Source organism: Coregonus lavaretus, assembly GCF_964263955.1.
Source record: "Coregonus lavaretus genome assembly, chromosome: 5".
Lineage (NCBI taxonomy): Eukaryota > Metazoa > Chordata > Actinopteri > Salmoniformes > Salmonidae > Coregonus > Coregonus lavaretus.
Genome location: NC_139992.1, coordinates 66780847 through 66796971, shown reverse-complemented (window position 1 = coordinate 66796971; position 16125 = coordinate 66780847). Strand labels below are relative to the sequence as shown.

Sequence of the window (16125 nt, the reverse complement as noted above, 5' to 3'; positions counted from 1 at the left end):
GTTGTCTTGGCTGTGTGCTTAGGGTCCTTGTCCTGCTGGAAGGTGATCCTGAGCGCTCTGGAGCAGGTTTTCATCAAGGATCGCTCTGTACTTTGCTCCGTTCATCTTTCCCTCGATCCTGACTAGTCTCCCAGTCCCTGCCGCTGAAATACATCCCCACAGCCTGATGCTGCCACCGCCATGCTTCACCATAGGGATTGTGCCAGGTTTCCTCCAAACGTGCCACTTGGCATTCAGGCCAAAGAGTTCAATCTTGGTTTCATCAGACCAGAGAATCTTGTTTCTCATGGTCTGAGAGTCCTTTAGGTGCCTTTTGGCAAACTCCAAGCGGGCTGTCATGTGCCTTTTACTGAGGAGTGGCTTCCGTCTGGCCCCTCTACCATAAAGGCCTGATTGGTGGAGTGCTGCAGAGATGGTTGTCCTGAAAGGTTCTCCCATCTCCACAGAGGAACTCTGAAGCTCTGTCAGAGTGACCATCGGGTTCTTGGTCAACTCCCTGACCAAGGCCCTTCTCCCCCGATTGTTCAGTTTGGCCAGCTCTAGGAAGAGTCTTGGTGGTTCCAAACTTCTTCCATTTAAGAATGAGGGAGGCCACTGTGTTTTTGGGGACCTTCAATGCTACAGAAATGTTTTTGTACCCTTCCCCAGATCTGTGCCTTGACACAATCCTGTCTCAGAGCTCTACAACAATTCCGTCGACCTCATGGCTTTGGTTTTTGCTCTGACATGCACTGTCAACTGTGGGACCTTATATAGACAGGTGTGTGCCTTTCCAAATCATGTCCAATCAACTGAATTTACCACAGGTGGAGTCCAATCAAGTTGTATAAACATCTCAAGGATGATCAATGGAAACAGGATGCACCTGAGCTAAATTTCAAGTCTCATAGCAAAGGGTCTGAATATTTATATAAATAAGGTATTTCTGTTTTTATTTTTAATATATTTGCAAACATTTCTAAAAACCTGTTCTCACTTTGTCACTATGGGTTATTGTGTGTAGATTGATGAGGAACATTTTTTATTTAATCAATTTTAGAATAAGGCTGTAACAAAATGTGTTAAAAGGGAAGGCGTCTGAATACTTTCCGAATGCACTGTATGACCATAACACAGAAGTAACCTAAACAATGGTGTTATATTCATTCTAGATTCTTAATATCAATGCTTTACTAAACATAGTCACTGCATACAATTTCCATTAGTGTGTGTGTGTGAACGTTTCAATATTATTTGTCATTACACTGATAATTGGCATAATGTAGGCTACTTGGCGTTTTTATAACCTAAACTTAATAGATAACTGTGCAAATACTTTTGGAAAGAAATACATTTGAATGACAAGTTATGGGTCATTACTGGTACAAGACTTACGGGTGTGTGACTTGGCAGTCAATATTTAATAGTAGCCTCAACCTCCTTATGGGAGTGTGCTGTCTAGTTGGCAACTCCTAGAGTGGCATTTCCCTTCATTAAAAAGTAACAACCATGTATATATAATTTAAAAAAAACACTATCACCAGTGTGGATGATACCACAACATCTAGATCGAGTCCATGTGGCACTGAGTTGGATGTTCATATTCATTAACCTGGAAATAATTGACCGCGTTTGTGTCCCAAATGACACACACACACCATGTCATTATATAGGAGAGCAGACATGTTAATAAGGTGTACAATTAAGATTTAACTCTGACATTTATTGCAAAGCAATACGTATTTCTTTAGTGTTGAAACAGAGGCACTGTTTTTATTGTATTGTAAGAAAAACACTAACAATGTGTTTTGTATTGTAATCACATTTATAAAAATCACTGTCTCTCATCCCTCCAACATTCCCTTTATAATTACATCCAAATACTTAGCTAAGTACATGTCAACAAAACACATCAAAAAAGATACGCACTCTCTCTCGCTAATACATTTATGTTAAGACCGCAAAGCTGCCCGAGCTTTGTCCAAGATGTCCTTCCTCATCCTTGGATAATTGGGGTGCGCATCCAAAACCTAAAGCAAACATGAATATTTAGTTTATGTATAGGATGTTATCCAATGACAACACGTAAACAAATCACATTTTTACACAAATCTTATTTCAACATAAATAACATGTGAAGCTATGATTTCAACTTACCTTATGACAGACATCTATGGCATCAACATGCCTCTTTGCTTTCAGGTAGTTGAATGCAAGCTTGTATCCTGGGACAAACACATACTTATATTAATATACTGTTATATATCTAAATTACTAATTACTAAATGGCAGCAAGTACAAGATGTCCTTAAACATACCTATAGTGGGGTTCGTTTGATTGCCATATTTCCAGGCCATTTCATAGTTCAGCGCTGCATCCCGGAATGCCTGCTCCTTCTCCATAATGTAGCCCATGTATTCATAAGCTTTACAGCATGACTGTGAAAATTAACAATGACTGTTACTGTGAGTGACTCAAATTAATTCTGATATGTTTTGATCAAGGGTATGCATTGACCTTATTATGGCGAAGGCATCTCTTCAAGAGGTCCCCGGCCATGTCATATTTCCCTGACTGGATGTAGATGTCAGCCAGGAGCAGCCAGCTCTTCTCAAACTCGTCAGCATCAACAATGCTCCAGTTCATCTTAGCTACGCGTTTGAGCTGGTTCCTGGCTCGAGGGGTTTGTTTGAGAATCATGTAGGCTGTCGCCATGGCTAGCAGTGCAGGCACATGGTCCTTCTAAGTTAAAACAGAGAGCTCTGGTTAGCTAGGTGTTGTTTTACGGTGAATCAGATCTAACATTTCTCTCTATTTCTATGAAGTAGACAAGAGTATCCAAAAATACAAACAAGAAAGTTTCCTTGTCAGCGAGGATTCTATTTGCGCAACAGGATATTCTCTTACACAAGTTATCTTACTATGTTAAATACATAGTACGTTCCTCAATAACTAAGCTGTTAAGAAAACCTCCAAAGTAAGCATCAATAAAGTGTAAAGCAAAGAGAAAGCCTGAGATAATGCACCCGCGTAGTGATGTTAGATTTGCTCTAAGGGTGTGTGTGAGCACACTTATGTACACCATCTGGAGTTGACTTACCTCATTGTTTGCAATCTCTGTGAAAACATTCAGGGCTTTTTCGACGTTGGCTTTCTGCTTGGTGGCCAGAAAGCAGTAGTTCTCTAGGATCCGTAGTTGGACGTGTCCACCGGCTGTCTGGGGCTTTAACTCCTTCAGGAGCTTCTCTGCTGTCCTCACGGCGAGCTGCTCTGACTCCTGCTTCTCAGTAGAGTTCCTGAGCATAGATGAGAATGGAAAATGAAGCGCATTTACATCAATGACAACTTGACAGCCAGATAAATGAGCAAGAATAACATGGACATAAGGATTTGTGTTTTAGCTAAGATATACACTGAGTGTACAAAACATTATGAACACCTTCCTAATATTGAGTTGCACCCTTCCCCCCTTTTGACCTCAGAACAGCCTCAATTCGTCGGGGCTTGGACTCTACAAGGTGTCAAAAGCGTTCAACAGTGATGCTGGCTCATGTTGACTCCAATGTTTCCCACAGTTGTGTCAAGTCGGCTGGATGTCCTTTGGGTGGTGGACCATTCTTGATACACGTGGGAAATTGTTCATCTACACTGATTGAAGTGGATTTAACAAGTGACATCAATTAGGGATCACAGCGTTCACCTGGTCAGTCTATGTCATTGAAAGAGTTTTGTACACTAATGTGTTGTACACTCAGTGTATTGTCACTGTAAGCATAAAAAAAAAAAACATCCCCACAGCTAATATTCACATGTTCATTGAAAGACATGACTATTACTGCACATGTTACTCACCCCATGTCACCATCTAGGTTCTCAAAGACTTCTCCTCCCATAGTGTCATTGTCTGGGTTAAGACAGATCTCAATCATGTTGTACACAGCATTCTGACCCCAGTCGTTGTCTTTCCGTGCCTTGTTGAAGTGTCGCAACCCATCATTGGGTTCACCTGTGTACCTGGGCACCAATTACAACTTCATTATTAAAAAGACACCATAATCATTCTAGCTAAAGATACTTTTGATTAATGAACTTACCACAGATAAAGTCCTTTGCAGTAGTTAAACCCAGGGTCAAACTTGGCCCTGGAGGAATGTTTTTCAGCCATCTCCAGAAACCTGGGAACTTCCTCTAACTTCCCAGCTCTCCTCAGCAGGTCGATTAGACGTGACAGTGTTTGGTAGTTGTCTAGCAGGAACATATGGTAAAGACATTACTTCCCATCCAGGGGAGGTCAAATCAGCAGTGCATATTTACATTGAGGTTCTTCTGCTTTTCAAGCTTTACAAATCCCCATTTAAATTCTATTTCAGGGGGGAAGTTGTGTATTCAGACCTAAGAGAAACAGAGCCCTGTCACACCTGGTTTGCGCTCCAGTAGCTGCTGAAAGTGGAAAACGGCTTGCTCATAGTCCTGCTTCCTGAACATCAGGTCAGCCATCATCTACGAGGAAACAGAGAAGTTTGTAAAACAATCAAGTTTTACAATAGGATTTTCCTTTGGGACTTGACAGAAATGGCATATATAACTAACCAGTGTTGCATCTTCATTGACCTGGTCACTCTTCAGAAGGACACTGCATTGCTGTTGGCAACCATCCACATCATCTAGAGTGAGGTACAACCGTGCCAGCTCCAGCATCACCTGGTAACAATGAAAGCATTCAATTGAATTAAACTTTGTTAACCGATTACCTTCTAACATCATAATTATAATATAATTTCCTATGAGCAAATGTAGCAGTATGCCTTGCTGGCATTAAACACACATTTACACATTGTTAAAAATAGATTTTAATGTAATTATAAACATTTAGTAATTGCAAACATGCTAAACTATCGTAATAAGCAAATTAGAAAATACAAAAACAGCACAGAGAGGGGGAAAAAAGGATGCTAGGGATTCACAAATACAGCTGCAGGGAGCACACACACTGAAGGTTTGATTCAGCTGCACCGACCTTGCCATCACTCTCACAATAGACAAGAGCTTCTTTGTAGAATTTCACTGCTCTCTCATAGCCTCTAAGACTTGTGTAGTGTTTAGCGATCTCGCCACAGATCTCTGCAGCGAGCTGCTTCTGCATGGAGACAGCGTCTGGCTGCTCCAACTGCACCCGCTTCAACACCTTGGCCTGCACATCCCGGGCCTAAAAGAAACACAAGTCTGGGTTCAGAGTATAGCTAAGAAATAGCAATGTTGTGAATTATGCATGTATTTTAGGGGAGACCTTGACAGATTTTCAATCTTAGAAATTATCATAATAATATATTTCAGTTATTTCAGTTTCTCTCATTGCTTAGCAGAATGGCTTTTACAATATCAGAAGACTTACTCTTTGCAAGGAAAGTAAAGCATCCTCGTTTTTGTCAACCTTGCCTTGGATCTTGGCCAACAGGACCAGATAGCGACAATCATCGGTTAGCGACGGCAGCTCATTTACTAGACAAAACAACACAAGGCGACAAGAGTGAGAAGTTGGAAAAGCGCTACATAAGTAACTATGTATTATCATTGTAATTTATGACCAACAACAAAACATAGAATTTAACATACAAAATGTTCAAAATTGTTGCAATGATGTCCAGCTTACCTGGGTCATGGGCGAGCGCCTCTTGTAAAACTTTCTCGCACCTCTCGTACTGTCTCATCTTCATAAGCAGTTCAGCCAGGTCATATCGCAGGAAGTTCTGCTGCTCAGTCTTCAGAGCAGCTTCATAGTAATTGATTGCCTGTGAATAACAGAGGTGAATCATATAGCTAATGACTACTATAGATTGATCTTTGAATGTTTTTTTCTTACAGGCCTGCTACACTGGACACGTAACTTTTGCAGAGCCTAAGACACTCCAATTTATTTCAATGAAACCTGGGAGTAAGGAGCACGGCTGTGAGAGGATCGCATTGCTTAGCGTAAAATTACGCTCTGGATTTATTTGTAATAATTTGATGTGCGCCTCACTCCCGAGAACACTTGATGAAGTGGCTTGTACGGCAAAAAGTTACACATCCAGTGTAGCAGCTACTGTTTTCCCGACGCCTCAGTGTAGCTCCCTAGTTAGTATACAAACCTTGACGTAATTGTGAGTCTTGACAAGAGCTTTCCCAATCTTGCTGGCCAGAGCTCCATCTTTGGGGTTTTTCTTCAGAGCCTGTTCGTAGATCTCGATGGCCTTCTCTGGCTGCGGATAAACAGACTTGACTTTGTGACGTTCAGCTGTACCGAACATTAACTGTGACGATTCAACATTTCTCAGTGAGGGAGTCATGAAGGAAGATAGCAAACATCTGTGCATTGTATCTTTATAAATATTTGCCTGATTGAAGAAAACATTGCATAATACTACTTCCTGTGAACACACTACTGAAAAATACCCCAAAACCATGCAAGCCTTGCATTACCTTGTTTTGGCCAACAACGAGATTAATCTATATTCAATTTCATACCTACCTCTTGGATATTCACATAAGCATCCCCAAGTAAAATATATGTATGAGGACTGGGAAGCTTCTCCACTAATTCTCTGAGGAAAGAGGGGAAAAAGATCACATTGAATCTTATTCTAGACATTACAGTATCACATTATACAGACATGGGTGTGCTCTGAGGTTCACGCATGCCTAATGGCTTCCCAGTGGGGTCTCTGTGTGGAAAATCCTATCAACACAAGTACAGTATCAGAGATGAGGGTAAGGACCTTCGGCTCACTTCTAGACACTGCAGGCAGCTTTGCACATTACAGCCTTGCTGCATGAGTGGATAAAGTTGAATATGTACACTTGATTTGCTGTGAACTTTTGGCCTGGATACTGTTATGGCCTGACTGCTGCTATGGCATGGGTGGGTGGGCTGACAGCAATGGGGGATGTGGTTAGTGCACTGGATAAGAGACGTGGTTTAAAGTAGTAATAAACTATTTGTTACCCTAAGCTAGATGTCAAACACCATTAGTGAACAGTTTGTGTGCCTAACGGTCAGACTATAGCCTTTTCTATAATGCCGTGTTGTTCCTGACCTGTAACAACTGGCATAGAGGCGCTTCTCTTTCCTGTGATTCAGATATATGTCGGCCATCTTCTCCTTGGCCTGGATATAGTAGGGCTGCTCAGGGGTAATGTTTCTGAGCATGCTCAGCGCAAGCTCGGTGTCGCCACGCAGCAGAGCCAGGTCAGCGTTGGCGATGGTGACACGCAGCTCCTCAGGAGTGCCTGAGAACTCGTTGATGGCGTCTTGCATCACTTTGGCGGCTTCGTGCTGAAACGTCAAACCCACGTTCATGAAATCAGACTTCACTGTTCAACACTGGGCAACGACATGACTGAGACAGAAGAGAATGGACAAACACTACCGGGAATGTAAGTACAATAAAATATGGAGTATGTATGTTCTCAGTGCAAAGACCCCTATCTGCATCTCATGAGTTCCTGGAAAGTACACAGTTCCTAGAAAGGCCAGCATAACTCAAGTTATATTGAATAATACTCTCTGTTGCTGAGCTTGTTCTCTCCATGTTCCCTTACCTGTTCTCCATTGAGCCAGAGGGCCTCGGCGAGTTCCAGGAACACGGATACACAGTCAGCAGAGCTCAGCTCCACCTTCTTGTTCTTGGACTTGGCTGAGGCCCCGGCCCTGCGGACCCCCGGCAGGATCATGGCCATCTGCAGAGTCTGGATGGCCTCTTGGAGCTCCCCCATCTTCTTCTGGCCCTGGGCCTTTATAAGGTGATACACAGGGTGCTCTCGGACCTGGCAGGGTGCAGCACACAGAGTTATTAGAGGATGATGTTCCCATAACAGTTCTGTTTGATCTAATATCACGTTCATCTGAAATGCTGGTCTTACCGCAAAGTTGTGGCTGAGGCAGAGCTCCAGAGACTGGGAGGAGAGCTTGTAGTTGCCTTGTAAGAGGTGGATCTGTGCCATGAGCAGGTGGGCCTCAGCATGGGAGGGACACTGGTCCAGGCAGTGTTGGAGGCTGCTCTGAGCAGAGTCAATGTCACCTAAAGGATATCAGCATTGCCATCAAACCCATGAATTGTTGTCATCCATGTTGAGAACAACTTGGCATGAAAACAGAGCAGAATTCTGTCACATGCAATTCAGTTGAAACTCACCTGACTGAAACCTGACTTTGGCCAATAGGAAGACACCTTGTAGGAGTCCAGGTATTATCTTGACCACAGTGTCCAACACAGAGGCACAGTGTTGGAGCTGAGGGGCAGGAGGCTGGCCCTGGGCTGGAGGCTAACACACACATGATAACAATGGACTTCGATCAAGACCACGATGAATGCCATGACGGGGCTAAAAGTCAATTTACGACCCGTGACAACTTCTTTGTATTGTTTCTTAGTAAATGTGGTGTCAAAAATTACTGACAGTAATCTCTATAAATGCATCCGTAGATATGCAGAGCCCCCCCACCGGAGACCGGGGTTCAATCCCCAAGTCGATCCTTCCACCTTTCTCTCCTCTCCTTATCTATAGCCCCTTATAATAAAGCCTTAAAATATGTATTGAACAAATGTATCCATAGACATCTCTCTCCAGACTGACCTTAGCAGGACAGAGTGCTATGTACTCCTTGACAATCTCCAGCAGGAAGTCAGGGTTGAGCTTCTCAAAGTAGTCCACCCCCAGCGGCAGGCTCTGCAGTGTGGAGAAGTGGGTGTCCACGGCATCGTTCAGCAGGTTGGTGACCTCGTCCTGTGGCCTGTGTTTCTTCACAGCCAGCACGGCGCGCAGGTACAGCAGCTCCTGACAGAGAGGAGAGAGCAAGCCAAGGGTGTCACCAGGTTCACACAACAGTATTCAGCTCAGTAGGGCAGCTCTAAGACAACATGGATTGTAGTACCAGGGTACAGCAGAGGGTTAGTCCCAAATGGCATCCTATTACCTATATAGTGCACTACTTTTGACCAGGGCCCTATGGGCCTTTATAGTGCACTATAAAGGGAATAAGGTGCCATTTGGAATGTACCCAGAGTCTCCCCTATAATACTTAAGATCCACAGGACCAGCTGTTACTCAGTGGTTACTTATCCAAGCTAATGTCACTGTTAAGGGCTTAGCAAACACAGGAAAGCCCACGAATTTCTAAAGAACTACCATCACCTAAACAAAAAGCTTTCCAAAAGCCTACTAGGCTTCACTTGATGACCAAACACTAGATATAAATGTCAAAAGTAGAATAAAAAAAAGTATTACTTTGGCTAGGCCTTTGGACTGGATTGAACAGAGCAATATCTTTCCTCTATCAGCCTTACCCCTGATTTCCCAATAGACTGCTGGATCTCTGTGAGAAACTCCAGCTGTTGCTCTGCATCCTCTAGGTGTCCCTCGATCAGTTGGCACCTGATAATACCTGGAAATACAGAATTACAGATCAGATGTTTTTACAATCTACAACTTCATTATTCGTTTATAGATATAGGTATAGAATTACATGCATTGCTACATTACAGCTAAAGTTAGAGATCTACGGCATATGTCTAAACAATCAGGGTAACCCGTCTCACCTGTCAAAGCGGAGACACTTGTTTCGTCCAGGGTCATGGCAGTCTTGTACCACTTCATAGCCTCTTTGATTCTTCCCTGCAGAACCAACTGGTAGCCCAGCTCTGTGGCCAGATCAGAATCCCCTTGGGCTTGGGAGAAGGCTCTGTCCACCATGATGTGAGTCTGCTGAATCACTTTATCATTTCTTCCACACTAGTAAATGACAACATTAGAGTAAGTTTATACTTTGTGTATACCTCATGTCAAACATGTCATGTACTGGTTCAGGGACTGTTGTAATGTTACAAGGTGAAGTGAAGGGGTTCTCGATCTCTTCAGAGGTGAAACCTAGTCACAGTAGCTTCCATGTAAAAACATTTATCGAAAAGCATTAAACAAACACTAAATACAGTATCTTATAAGCCCATGTGGGCTGGGCATCCTGAAGATGCAATACACTCTAATAATAAATCAAATGAGTCTTACCACCCGTGTGAAAGCCAAGGACATCCCGTAGAAAAGCTCTGGGCTGTGAGGCTCTTGGGCGTCCAAGTTGCTGACCAGATTTGAGAGCAGGTTTACGGACTGCCAAAAGTAAAAAGGGTATCCCACTTGACCACGTACACATCATGGAAATCATTATTTACCATTCACACGTAGTTGTGTGGCGACAGGAGGAAGTGCATGCTAGCTGATCCCAAAGACTTCCAGTCTTTGTGCTAATGCTAGTTAGCAGTGGCTCACGAAACTACCTCTAACTTCCTTCATACTGGACGCAGAGACATAAAAATTGTATCCATGAGTTCATCTGACTCTGGGGATATATATATATATATACACAGTGAGGGAAAAAAGTATTTGATCCCCTGCTGATTTTGTACGTTTGCCCACTGACAAAGAAATTATCAGTCTATAATTTTAATGGTAGGTTTATTTGAACAGTGAGAGACAGAATAACAACAAAAAAATCCAGAAAAACGCATGTCAAAAATGTTATAAATTGATTTGCATTTTAATGAGGGAAATAAGTATTTGACCCCTCTGCAAAACATGACTTAGTACTTGGTGGCAAAACCCTTGTTGGCAATGACAGAGGTCAGACGTTTCTTGTAGTTGGTCACCAGGTTTGCACACATCTCAGGAGGGATTTTGTTCCACTCCTCTTTGCAGATCTTCTCCAAGTCATTAAGGTTTCGAGGCTGACGTTTGGCAACTCGAACCTTCAGCTCCCTCCACAGATTTTCTATGGGATTAAGGTCTGGAGACTGGCTAGGCCACTCCAGGACCTTAATGTGCTTCTTCTTGAGCCACTCCTTTGTTGCCTTGGCCGTGTGTTTTGGGTCATTGTCATGCTGGAATACCCATCCACAACCCATTTTCAATGCCCTGGCTGAGGGAAGGAGGTTCTCACCCAAGATTTGACGGTACATGGCCCCGTCCATCGTCCCTTTGATGCGGTGAAGTTGTCCGGTCCCCTTAGCAGAAAAACACCCCCAAAGCATAATGTTTCCACCTCCATGTTTGACGGTGGGGATGGTGTTCTTGGGGTCATAGGCAGCATTCCTCCTTCTCCAAACATGGCAAGTTGAGTTGATGCCAAAGAGCTCGATTTTGGTCTCATCTGACCACAACACTTTCACCCAGTTCTCCTCTGAATCATTTAGATGTTCATTGGCAAACTTCAGATGGGCCTGTATATGTGCTTTCTTGAGCAGGGGGACCTTGCGGGCGCTGCAGGATTTCAGTCCTTCACGGCGTAGTGTGTTACCAATTGTTTTCTTGGTGACTATGGTCCCAGCTGCCTTGAGATCATTGACAAGATCCTCCCGTGTAGTTCTGGGCTGATTCCTCACCGTTCTCATGATCATTGCAACTCCATGAGGTGAGATCTTGCATGGAGCCCCAGGCCGAGGGAGATTGACAGTTATTTTGTGTTTCTTCCATTTGCGAATAATCGCACCAACTGTTGTCACCTTCTCACCAAGCTGCTTGGCGATGGTCTTGTAGCCCATTCCAGCCTTGTGTAGGTCTACAATCTTGTCTCTGACATCCTTGGAGAGCTCTTTGGTCTTGGCCATGGTGGAGAGTTTGGAATCTGATTGATTGCTTCTGAGGACAGGTGTCTTTTATACAGGTAACAAGCTGAGATTAGGAGCACTCCCTATAAGAGTGTGCTCCTAATCTCAGCTCGTTACATGTATAAAAGACACCTGGGAGCCAGAAATCTTTCTGATTGAGAGGGGGTCAAATACTTATTTCCCTCATTAAAATGCAAATCAATTTATAACATTTTTGACATGCGTTTTTCTGGATTTTTTTGTTGTTATTCTGTCTCTCACATTTCAAATAAACCTACCATTAAAATTATAGACTGATCATGTCTTTGTCAGTGGGCAAACGTACAAAATCAGCAGGGGATCAAATACTTTTTTCCCTCACTGTATATATATATATATACACATTTATTAATTGCCAAAATCCCAAACTATCCCTTTAACGCTTAATGTTTGGAAATTACCTCTGTGATGTCCCCCTCTCTGCATAAGGAGTGAAGAGCGAGCATTCTCAGGGCTTCTAGGTTGTTTTTATCCCTCTGCAAGAGCCTAGAATGGGACAGGAAAAATCTCTTTAATGATCAGCACTGTTTGTTTGATGCTAATGAAAATGTGGTGGTCAGAGTATTGTATTTGTTTCTTCCCATGATGGCTTATATGCACGACACGGCTGGAGGAAGGGAGAGAATACAATCTATGGAAGAACACCCACTTAGACAATGAGAAAAAAAGAGAGTGCCGGACTTTGCACTGCATGTGTCCATTCCTCTTCAAAGAGCTACGGCTCAGCAGGGCTAAACCAGTGGCTCTGGCCTTGGGCTTAGTCCCCTTAGAAACGGGCTCCACCTGAGTGATCCTCCTTCCTGCAGTTCATAGAACCTGGAGAAGTGCATCCCGGGAAACGTGTGGCTCTAGCGCTTCAGCTCAAAAGTCTTTTTATATTCCCTGGCTCTGGCCAGGGTCCAGCGGGCGAGCAGTCAGGAACAATGGCTCAGTCATTACGCCACTGGTTCCAGGCATCACGCTCCATTTTTCATTTGCACTTGAATACGGGCCACTTGCAAAGGCTGACTGGCTCGTTCTTTATATGGCTGCTATTGACTGACCAAATCCATCAATTTAAGTATTTATTTGATCCAAACAAATCTTTACAAACTAAGATTAAAGCCAGCTATTATTTCCAGTATCATTAACTTAAGAAACAAGAAAACAGAAATTCTAGAGCAAAATCACCTCTAATATGAGATACTATACCTCTGTGCTGCATCTACAGTTTGCTCCCAGTCCTGCAGGGTCAATAGAAGCTTCATCTTCTTGATAAAGGCAGGAAGGAACCCAGGGAAACTAACAATCACTTGGTTGACTGTCTCCAAAGCTCCGGAATAATTATGCCGATACTCATAGTAATGTGCCTGAAACAGACAAAAGATCATACAATTTATGGACATGTCGAGGGAAAGTAAAACGCACTGTTGTACATCTGTTTCAAAAGCTAATTACTCTCCACAAAGAGCAAAAGATAGCAAGGTAGTAATTGGTCTCACTGTATTACCACAGATAAGGCAACATAGAGCATTGGCATTTCAAAATGGTCCATTCAATATTCAAGATATGGTACAAATTGAGAAACAGATTGTGTTAGTGAATACTAGACTCGGACATCCCAGTGACTTTGTGGGATACAGAAAATCCAGCACTATGGGGGATTATCATTGAGGCACAATAACTAGGTGCCACATGAAATATGAGAAGTGACAGAGACCTCAACAATGTCTCCAATATCTTAACATCTCTTCTCATTGCAAGTGAATTGTGCCCTTCTTACCTTTCCCATCAGAGCGAAAACGTCTGCTTTCTCTTTCAGGCCTTCGTCAAAGTATTTCCCAGCCTTCTTGGCATATGCATCCTTACCAGAGGTCAGATCTATCCAGCCTTTTAGGATAATCCCCTGAACAACAGACATGAATCCAAATGTTATAAGGGTAGACACAAATAAATCTACCTGGTTTTCTAGTCATTCCACTCAAAATGCTTCTAAAGAAAGTTCTCAAATAGCCTAGTGATGACAAAGGCCATCCCTAGGCAACCCTATATTGCCATAGCGTGGGCATAATTTCATCAATTTAACTGTTTAAGGTATGTGTACAGTGGCACTTGCAGACTTTGTACATTTTTGCAAATGCATCTTCAAAATAAAAATAAAATCTTTGTTACAATTTGAGAGAAACACATTCTCACAAAACTCACTTCTCTGGAACCATTAGAGATTTTGATCATCCTCTCTATGTATTCCCTTGCTTTGTCATTTCGTCCCAGAAGCCAGAGGAACATCCCAGCGTAGTAGAGACCCTTAGGTGTTGCACTTTTACGGTCCTCTTTCACCTTGGCATCCAGTTCCTGAATGACATCTCGATCTGCAATCAACACAAAAAGTTAAGTGTATAGTAGATTCAGCTACAGAAAAATACCCAGAGACATAAACATGGATCAAGACAAATATGGGTTTACCTGGGTTTGGCCTTTTCTTTTCAGCATAAACAAGAGCCATGAATGTGCAGAGAGACACATCTCTTCTGTCTTTTATCGTCTCAAACTCATGGATGGCTTCCTGAATTTGATCTAAAACGAAACATATAAATCACTGATATTACAAGAAACAGATATACAGGTCCAAAAGTATTTGGACAGTGTCACATTTTTTGTTGATTTGTCTCTGTACTCCAGCACTTTGGATTTTAAATGATACAATGACTATGAGGTTAAAGGGATACTTCGGTGTTTTGGCATCGATGCCATTTATCTACTTCCCCAGAGTCAGATGAACTTGTGGATACCATTTTGATGTCTCTGTGTCCAGTATGAAGGAAGTTAGGGGTAGTTTTGTGAGACAATACTAACTAGCGTTAGTGCAATGACTAGAAGTCTATATTCTTATTTACAATAAAAGTGACTCCAAAATGACGCAGGTTGGCATTTATTGTCATGAATCTTGCCCTGGATGCAGAACTTAGCTATTTCCGCTAGATGGGCCAGCTGCAAAGTCTAAATTGGCTATATCGAACTATGTACAAAAAATGCTGCAATTTCTAAAAGGTTAACCTGAAATTACCCTCAAACTAAACATGACAGTCTGCAATTTAACCCCATACCGTTAGTTGTATCATTTCAAATCCAGGATGCTGGAGTATAGAGCCAAAAAACAAATACATTTGGGCCTCCCTGTAGCTACTTTATTTGATTGTTTCAAACTAAGCAATGGAGTCCTCCTTTACCTTGCATCAGGATGCTGTAGGCATGGAAAAAGCTGAAGATTGGATCATTGCTGAATTTCTTCTGTGCCACAGCTGCAGCATTTAATACATGATTGAAATACTTCTCGTGGCAATAGTAGTTCATCAAGGCCTGGGAACAAAACATGAAATGTAGAGCTGTGATAGAAAATAGCTTAATTTATGTCAGAGCTCAAATCAAACAAAACATTTAATAAAATACATGAGTAAATCTTAGTAGGCTGTAAACCACCATTGTGCTGATAAAAACAAAAACTATTTTGGAATGCAAATGGTCAGCATGACAATACTTGTCCGTAATATCCTCAATGCTTCCTGGAAAGTTGCATTGCAAGTTGGCCTGTATTACTGATATCACGTCGTGTGTTTATTCAACAATTTAACCAATATGCTAATCAATAAGACCATTCAGAACATGAATAACTTAGGAGCTTCATCCTGAATATTTTGCCCCTTATTCTAAGAGGACAAATACATATCTTACACGTTTTTACGATAAATGTCACTTGCATGTCATCAGAAACATCCTGCCTGGCAGATAAGGTAAACTGTGCGTTCTTAATTTCAGAACTTTTAAAGAAAGAACCAAGTAAGCTACACTGCAGCTTGACATTCTAAACAAGCTAAACAGGTTACACGGTTAAGTGTTTCTTTATTGTATATATTGATGTGAACATGTCTCAGTACATAGAGAAATTGGTACAGTGCAACACTACAACTTACCAGCGTTGACTCTTCATCCTCCATTTCTGCCATGACAATGTTTCACCTCAAACCGCAGCAATGAAATAGAGCGTAAATGTTTCACTGAATACTGCAGCCGCATGTACTCTCAAAAAGCAAGATAGAAACCGATTATAGCTCAATTTTGGCCATCTTGCAAACACCAGTAAGCGTCTTTCGTTTACTTGACAACCACCGCCGCCATTTTTAAATGGTAGAGGAAGTTGAAAATCATTGGTTTAACAGTAATGTTTCACAAGGTGGCGCTCCAAGCACGCTGAATATAAAATACTGACCCCACCCGCACGCAGCTTTTGTGGTTCTCTGGCACAATGGCTGTGAGAAGAGGACGCTTGTGGCTACTTTGTGGGGTTTTCTCGTTTGTACAAAAGTGACCTAGGTTCCCATCTTTAGTCTATGACCCGGAAACCGATAATAAGTGGTCGAGGTTTACATTAGTTACCACAGCCACAAAGTAAAAATGGCTATAACGTTATCGTAAAATTCATGAATGTTTTTTTTT

At 42.3% G+C, this 16125-nt stretch overlaps 1 protein-coding gene across 1 annotated transcript; it reads right to left on the bottom strand.

The window, feature by feature from the left end:
* Window positions 1-1729: 1729 nt before the first annotated feature.
* Window positions 1730-15818, bottom strand: ttc21b (tetratricopeptide repeat domain 21B). The gene is made up of 29 exons (XM_084161770.1): window positions 15603-15818; window positions 14862-14991; window positions 14098-14208; window positions 13837-14003; window positions 13415-13537; window positions 12844-13001; window positions 12054-12138; window positions 10022-10120; window positions 9556-9748; window positions 9304-9401; window positions 8594-8794; window positions 8152-8281; window positions 7880-8037; window positions 7559-7783; window positions 7054-7292; window positions 6489-6561; window positions 6109-6219; window positions 5631-5769; window positions 5373-5479; window positions 4998-5186; window positions 4571-4681; window positions 4399-4480; window positions 4075-4225; window positions 3833-3994; window positions 3081-3276; window positions 2498-2722; window positions 2298-2418; window positions 2137-2204; window positions 1730-2009 (listed from the first exon to the last, which is right to left on the bottom strand). Exons 1-29 carry the CDS (start codon window positions 15633-15635, stop codon window positions 1932-1934), a joined length of 3963 nt encoding a protein of 1320 aa, XP_084017896.1. The 5' UTR covers window positions 15636-15818; the 3' UTR covers window positions 1730-1931.
* Window positions 15819-16125: the final 307 nt, after the last annotated feature.